This window comes from Astatotilapia calliptera, chromosome 19 (assembly GCF_964374335.1).
Source record: "Astatotilapia calliptera chromosome 19, fAstCal68.1, whole genome shotgun sequence".
Taxonomy (NCBI): Eukaryota; Metazoa; Chordata; class Actinopteri; order Cichliformes; family Cichlidae; genus Astatotilapia; species Astatotilapia calliptera.
In genome coordinates, this window is record NC_137440.1 from 28,700,523 (window position 1) to 28,709,196 (window position 8,674).

Sequence of the window (8,674 nt, forward strand, 5' to 3'; positions counted from 1 at the left end):
AATATCCTAAAATAAGAAAGCATTGCATGTGATGTAACAGAGAAAAAACTAAACAAAATAAGGTCAATAGGCATGTTTCGTTTGCTAAATACTTTATTAAAAGACAGTTTCCTATTTACATTTATATGTTTCACAGAAGTTTGTAATTTTTTACTCTGGGATGGGGATGCATGATGTGCGTCCTGCACCACCCAAACGATCTGGGGCGTATCGGAGCCATTTCTGCACTGCTTGTGCAAAGACAAACTCGGACATAGAGTTTGCCCCTAACTGCTGCGTCAGGCCATCTAGGACAAAAATACACACACACACACACACACACACACACACACACACACACACACACACACACACACACACACACACACACACACACACACACACACACACACACACACACACACACACACACACACACACACACACACACACACACACACAAAAAAAGTGAATTAGAGCACATGAATAAGCTCTTGTTAACTGTCTTTAAAACAAAATAAACATGGGGTCCTCGGGCTGTACAAACTACAACCCGAGGACTAAACAAGCCAAAGACCAAAGACTCCATCTCCAGATTAACTGGACATGAAAGTCTTGTTATTAAGAAGGACAAAGTAATATAGCAAAAAAACAGTAAAACTTACCAAATATGCATTTGCAGAGCGCTGTATCTTTAAATGCCCTTTTTTGCTTTGTCTGGTCCTTGGTTTTTTTCCCTGCCCAGTTTAGTACCGAGGCCAGCTCGTTTGTAATGGCATAAGCCATTACACGGCGGACTCGCACCTCCAGTGTGGTCCCTCCAATCAAGGTAAAGCGTCTCACCTATAGACACATTTTAAGAGATGGAATTAGCGTGTCTCATGTCTTTAATGTGTATGCAAGTGCTTGTGTGTTTAATCAACAGGCCGTTGTTATGTATTTAAATCACATCTGACAGCTATTACACTTTATAGTTACAAAGTGTACATAACCTTTATATACTTACCATTGCCTTATTTGCCTCTTGTGATTGAAGAGGTGCCTCTGCATTGTTTAGCTCCTCAATGTTGTGCAAGGGCAAATCCAGAGGCAGTACCCCAGCATCTACCGATTCATTGCAGCCGGTATTGCGGATGGCTCTGACCTCCTCACGGAGTTTGTTAACAGCTCTCGTCAGGTCTGACAGAAAAAGATAATTTTTTTTAAGTATTTAAGAATACAGACAACTTGTCAAAAGTTTCCTTGTGTCACACACAGATATGTACAAAGACACCAGACAGTATTTTATTACCTGGTATTGTCACTCGAGGCGCCTGGGGAAACCGTTTTTTTGTGGGCTGCTCATCCTCTGAGTCACTATATGTGTACAGGGGATTTGGTCTAAAGAAAAAAAGTTGAAAACGGTCATAAGTAATTACAAATGTGCTTTTGGAATATTAATTCCTAAAGTTACAGTTTGATTTATAACAACACACACAGGAAACGGAGATGTGCAAGAAGGTACAGTATACAAGGAATTTTTGAAGTGCACAAGTGTACACGGCTTTGCATCTATAAAAAGTTTACAAGCTTCCACTTTTTGGACTATATTATGTGGTGATATTGCAGTAAGGAAGCACCACAGATATGTATAAAAGACAAGATCATAAATTCTTAGCAATCAAAGATATGTTTGTGAAATAAAAAAAGTTTTACTTGTGCTTTCTTTTATGACTGGTCTGAGTTTCAGCTTCGGACTGAAGGTCAGACGTATCACAGTGTTCACTTAGATATTTCTGAAGACTGCGTTCTGCTTCGTGAAATGTGTCTGGAAGTACAAACACAATGTATGGCCAGACATAAATTAGGACACGAAAAACTTGTTATTGTTACATTTATACAACACCAATCCAGATGATACCCACCATGGCTTATTAGAAGTCGGACTGGTGCATAGGTGAGCCATGTTGCACCAGGATGAACTCTCCTCTTTACTGTGGCGTGGATCCTGAATGTGTCTCACGGAGGATATGGAGGCCATGACAATTTCTCCCCATTTATCCATGATCTAGGGACTATTTCTGTACCACCAGTGCTAAACTGCACAATGCACCAGTCTTTCATTTTTATCTTTTTTTTAATTTGGAGTCCTTTTTTGCCCTGTCTAGGATAAACAGGAAACAGATAATTACAATATATTTCATAGCCACAAAAAAACCTGATCTATTGATTGAACTAAATAATAAATAATAGCTTAAAATGTATATAGGCAACAATTACAAGCAAACCCGATAAAACAAACTCTTTTTTTTTTTTAAACATACAACTGCGTGTGTATATGTAAGCATTTAAACACTGAAGATAATAAAATTAACAGTATTTTGTCTAAGTCTGCCATTGTAGGAATTCATGGCACCGAGACAAAAACTTGGCGCACAGTGTGGCATCAAAATAGGCGCACACCTTTGACGCTGCGTTTTCTCCGTCTTCCTTTGTCCACACGTAAATGCTAAAACGGAGTTTTCGAAAATATCCGCCCTGGCAGGCGTCTTTAAACACTTAGACCCCCGGAGAGCAGTCATTTTGGGTTTCTACCTTAGACCCCCGCGGAGTCATCATTTTGCGTTTCTACCTTTAAAAGCCGGAGAGCAGTCAGTCAAATGCTGGAAGTGGAAGCTAAATTGGCTAGTCATTCATATGTATATTAGGTTGTTACCTAGGAATTCTGGAGGGAGGGGAGTGGGGGTGAGTGATTGAGGGGGTGGGGGAGTGGAGTGTTTCAGTTTGCCATCTTAGGGAGAAATCAACACACATGGGTGTAGGTCCTTTGTTGCTGAGATTTATTGATGAAAACAGTACAAAAAACCAACCATTTGTACACATATGTACAAATAATAATAAAAAGTGAGTGAGTACATTTCAACATTTTCAGCAATCACTCACAATCCTGGCACTGCCATGGTATCTGTCGTCTGCATTTACCACATGTGTATCTGTAGCAGTGAACACATCGCATAGTGGCCTGATTTTTCTTGCATTTGTGTTTGACCTGACACGTGGCTCTTTTTCCAGGGCTAGGTGTGGAGGGTTGTGTCCGAAGCAACTGTTCTTTTCTTGCCTTCTTCGCAGCTACATGAGAGCGAGCCAACTCTGTTGCAAGCGCCACCAGGAAGTCCACCCGTCTTTCCTTCGTCCCGGTGCATGCTTGATACAGCACATGTGCATTCAGTGTTGCCATGTCAATCATGTTATAAAACACGGCAACTGGCCAGCGCCGTGTTCCTCTGCGGACAGTGTACTCCCGAACCATCTGGTCCATCACATCCACGCCACACTTTGTTTTGTTGTAAAGGGTGACAGTGTTTGGCTTCCTTTTGGTAGTGTTATCAGTCTGAACCACGCTGTGCATGCTGCTAAGAATATAGACTGTCCTCTTCCGTTTGGCCGCATACGCCGTCAGCGTGGCAGCAGAGGTTGAAAACACCTAAGAAATAAGATAAATTGTTATTTCCATAGCCCTTTTACACACAATGAAACACATAAACATAGAACCACAAAAGACCTGCAACATACCTGAGTGGTGAATTCATTGCGATCTGTCTGTCTAGTGGATTGAGGAATTTCCCTGCGAATCTTGTTGACTGTGCCGAGGATGGTGGTTTTCCGTCTAAGAAGTTTTTGCGCAAGTGAAAGCGATGTGAAAAAATTGTCAGTGGTAACATTTCTGCCCTTGTCTAGGAATGGTTCCATCAGCCTCATTACTACATCTTCAGACAGTCTCTCCCCACTGGGACGATTGGGGTCCTTGCCAAGATATGGGAAGACATTGCAAATGTACTTGGATTTTAGGTCGCAAGCCACCCAAAACTTGATCCCAAACTTGTCAGGTTTACTTGCAATATACTGCAGGAAACAGCACTGAGTCTTTGATGGGAAAAGCTGTTCATCAACGGTGATATGTAGACCAGGGTTGTAGCACGTGATGCAGTTGGTGACAAATGATCCCCACAAACTGGAAATTGCAGCGAACTTATCAGTCTTTGCTCGATCACTGCGGGTGGACTTGTCATCAAAGCGTAGGTGTTGCATGATGTCTTGGAAGCGGTTTCGTGCCATAGTTCCAATTATCTGTGGGTTTCCCAGGTTTGCTGACCAGCAGTCATTTACAGATGGAACCCTGGTAACCCCCCGCAAGATGACAATTGCAATAAATGCCATTAGTTCAGGGAGGTCCATGAACCAATGAACATGCTCCGTTTGCCGTGCATGTTGAATAGTCCATTCTTGAATGCTACGAAGCATGTCAAGAGTGATGAAACACAGGAAGCTCTGAAGGCGACTCGAGATACTTCTCCTGGCCTTAGCCGTTGGCTCTCCATCTGCAGCGTACGCTTCTATTGGGGTGAAAGGGAGACAGGTCCCCACCTGTTCTTCGCGCCACACTGTGCCATCTTTCGCTGTCTCAGTCCCCAAACAAGCTCTCTTTTTAGGTGGAGAAGCAGTCTCCTCATCTGCAGTGTGAACAAATTCAAATTGTGAGCAATGGGAAGGTCAAAAAAAAAAAAAAATCACAAATGCATGCATAGATACTAATTATAATTCCAGTATCTCCTCATCTGTATCAGAATAATGTCTGAAATATCTTACTTACTACATCCATTTACTTGTTTGAAATGAAATAGGAAATGATATGAAATGTCTTCCTAAATAAAAAGAAACAACTAGAGTTAGGGTTACTAGCTAACCCTAATCCTGCTCTGCTTTTTTAGTATTTTTCACTTACTTGTTTGAAATGAAATAGGAAATAATATGAAATGAAACCTAACCTGAAGACTGATCAGACAGCTCCGAGTCCGAATCCGGCTGAAGTTGTAGGTCTTCTCCATCCGAGTCACAAGGGTTGACTTCACTCAGGATCATTTCCAAGGCCTGCTGCATTTTCTTTCCTTGGAGAGGAGGTTCGTACACCACAGGATTCTTCAGGGCAATGAAGGATTAGGCTAAATGCAGTGAGATTATATCCACCTCAACACAAAAGGAAGTCCCCCCCCCCCCCCCATACACACACACACACACACACACACACACACACACACACACACACAAGAGGCAGTTAGACATCAGCAATCATTCACACACACCCACTCCCCTCCAGAATTCTCAGGTAACGACCTAATTTACATATGACATTATGCACTCCACACTGTATATAAATGCCACTTGTTTTGCACATATTCAACTCTGTATATTTTATATATTTTATTATTATTTTATTTTATTTTTTTACTATTTAATTTGTAAAAATGTGTATACACACACACACACACACGTAGGAAAATATTTAGTATACACATCCAGAAATGCATACACTATTATATATTGTACATATATTTATTAGTTTCAGGTTGGCCATTCTTGTATTTTGCTCGTTTGTGTTGTTGTGTTTGCACATCTCTGTTGCTTGTGGGGCTCGCACACAAGAATTTCACTCGCATGTGCTGTGCCAGTGTGCCTGCACATGTGATGTGACAATAAAAAGTGATTTGATTTGATTTGAATTGATGCTAAAAGACTAGCAAAGTTCGCTTCCACTTGGCTAACAGAGGGTTAGAAAAGTCTGGGACTTCTACTGTTAAAAATCTCAGTTTTCAGTTGATGAAAACGCAGTTTACGTGTGGACAAAAGGTGCAAACGCAAGGTAGGTGAGCGTGCAGCGTAGAGTTTGAATTGAGTGCGAATCGAAGTGGGTGCTCTCCAATCATTAAAAGTAACAAAGTCATTGAACACATTTATACAGTTACTTTTACGTTTATCAATCATATATCACAGATTTACAATTTTTTGTAGTACTATGCTAAAAAGCAACTACAGAGCGAAAGTCTGGGTCAAGCGCCGAGGCGACGGCAAGAACAAAGGAACCCTCGAAGCGTTAAAGCTAGCTTTGTAAGGGAATATAACGGAAAAGTATGAAACGAAAATGTTTTCTTTGTTGATAGACTTTGTTTGCAGTGCAATTTATTTGTTGCCGGATTGTAAGATGAAAGTAGACAAAATTTCGGGCTCCCACATTTTATCCGAAACTTTACATTAACAAGTTTTTTTTTTTTTTACTGTTATTCAAATGCAACCATGGAAATAACGACTAGAACAAAAGTCATTCATTCTTACCTTATACTAATCGTGGTGCAGGCCAGTGCAGTGCATGAACTGATGCCTTCTCCGGTCAATTCCGCTGAGAGTAAATCTAATGTCCCGCTCTACTGTACAAGACAATGGTTACCTGGAGGGACGTACCAATGTGATAGGGGTGCTGCGGAATAGTCCAAGTGGTAGCAGCTTTAATTTCCCGCTCAACCATAAATTGATGATTTTTCAACGTGATTGTTGTCACCTTGTCAACTATAAATAGATCAACAATCAACGATGACAGAACAACAGTGAATCAATGTTATTTCAATGTCAGTGTCAGGTTTCATCAGTATTTCAAATCAAATCAAATCAAATCACTTTTATTGTCACATCACATGTGCAGGCACACTGGCACAGCACATGCGAGTGAAATTCTTGTGTGCGAGCCCCACAAGCAACAGAGATGTGCAAACACAACAACACAAACGAGCAAAATACAAGAATGGCCAACCTGAAACTAATAAATATATGTACAATATATAATAGTGTATGCATTTCTGGATGTGTATACTAAATATTTTCCTACGTGTGTGTGTATACACATTTTTACAAATTAAATAGTAAAAAAATAAAAAATAAAATATATAAAATATACAGAGGTTTGTAGTTGGATATTGTGCAAAACAAGTGGCATTTATATACAGTATGTAGTGCATAATGTTGAAGTTCCAGTAGTGAAGCTGAGGTGTCTATGAAGTGTTCAGCAGTCTGATGGCCTGGTGGAAAAAGCTGTCTCTCAGTCTGCTGGTACGGCACCGGATGCTGCAGAACCTCCTTCCTGATGGAAGCAGTCTGAATAGTTTATGGCTGGGGTGACTGGAGTCCTTGATGATCCTCCCCGCTTTCCTCAGGCAGCGCTTCCTGTAGATGTCTTGGAGGGAGGGAAGCTCACCTCCAATTATCCGTTCAGAGCACCGCACTACTCGCTGGAGAGCTTTGCAGTTGTAGGCGGTGCTGTTGCCATACCAGGTGGTGATGCATCCAGTGAGGATGCTCTCAATGGCACAGTGATAGAAGGTCCTGAGGATGCGGGGGCTCATGCCGAATCTTTTCAGTCTCCTGAGAAAGAAGAGGCGCTGCTGCGCCTTCTTCACTGTTTTGTTTATGTGTACTGACCACGTAAGATCCTCAGCCAGATGTACTCCAAGGAACCGGAAGCTGCTCACTCTCTCCACAGCAGCGCCGTTGATGGTGATGGGGGTGTGTACTTCTCTGCACCTCCGGAAGTCCACTATCAACTCCTTTGTCTTTGCGACGTTGAGGGTGAGATGGTTGTCTTGACACCAGTGGGTCAGGGCGCTGACCTCCTCCCTGTAAGCCGTCTCATCACCGTTGGTGATAAGACCCACCACTGTAGTGTCGTCCGCAAACTTCACAATGATGTTGGAGTTGCTAGTGGCTGTGCAGTCGTAGGTGTAGAGTGAGTACAGGAGAGGGCTCAGTACACACCCCTGTGGAGCACCAGTGTTCAGTGTGATGGGGGATGAGGTGATGCTGCCCAGTCTGACCACCTGGCGTCTGTCAGACAGGAAGCTAAGGATCCAGCTGCAGAGGGAGCTGCTCAGTCCTAGATCCTGCAGTTTCCTGTCCAGCTTCGAGGGAACGATGGTATTGAATGCTGAGCTGTAATCTACAAACAGCATTCTCACATACGTGTCTCTCTTCTCCAGGTGTGACAGGGCAGTGTGTAGTGTCAGGGCTATGGCATCATCAGTGGACCTGTTGTGGCGGTATGCGAACTGTAGAGGGTCCAGTGAGTCTGGTAGTGCAGAGCAGATGAAGTCCCTGACCAGCTTCTCGAAGCATTTGCTCACGATGGGGGTCAGGGCTACAGGTCGCCAGTCGTTCAATGAGGAGATGGTGGAGGATTTGGGTACAGGGACGATGGTGGCCATTTTGAAGCAGGCTGGGACTACAGACAGAGAGAGGGAAAGGTTGAAGATGTGCGTGAACACTCCAGCCAGCTGAGCCGCGCATGACTTGAGGACGCGGCCGGGAATCCCGTCCGGACCAGTAGCTTTGCGCGCGTTCACCTTCCTGAAGCACTTCCGCACATCCTCCTCAGACACAGTGTGCACACTGACGTCATCCGCGGTGCGCACACTGTCCGGTTTCATGGTGTTCGCTGTGTCGAATCTAGCGTAGAATACGTTTTCAATGTTGACCTAGGCGCTGATGCCACATACTTGCTGGAACTGAAGCAGTTGACGCTCCATGACAGGTTGTGCAGTTTCCCTCAATATCCAGCTGATACAAGCCGTCAGATCTTTGTGTTCCCATTCTATGGAGAGCTCCATTCTTTCCTCTTATGTAGCAATGAGTCCTTTTGAACTTCACTGTGTTTCCCTTCTTGGCAGCAGCTCCCACTGAGAAAAGGTTCATTGATAACTTGGGAACATACAGCACATCATACATTGTGGCATCTTTTCCATTACTAACTCTGAATGACATTTTCATTGTTATGTTGCCCAGACCTAAAGCCTCAACTACTCTGCCATCACTGAGTTTTACTGTTTGTGGTTCTGAA

General features: G+C 43.0%; 1 protein-coding gene across 1 annotated transcript; it reads right to left on the reverse strand.

The window, feature by feature from the left end:
- Positions 1-75: 75 nt before the first annotated feature.
- Positions 76-2,082, reverse strand: LOC113012081 (uncharacterized). Its single transcript, XM_080293702.1, has 7 exons — positions 2,072-2,082; positions 1,884-1,966; positions 1,675-1,786; positions 1,271-1,359; positions 986-1,158; positions 645-822; positions 76-287 (listed from the first exon to the last, which is right to left on the reverse strand). The coding sequence occupies exons 1-7, from the start codon at positions 2,080-2,082 to the stop codon at positions 151-153; spliced, it is 783 nt and encodes a 260-aa protein (XP_080149828.1). The 3' UTR covers positions 76-150.
- Positions 2,083-8,674: the final 6,592 nt, after the last annotated feature.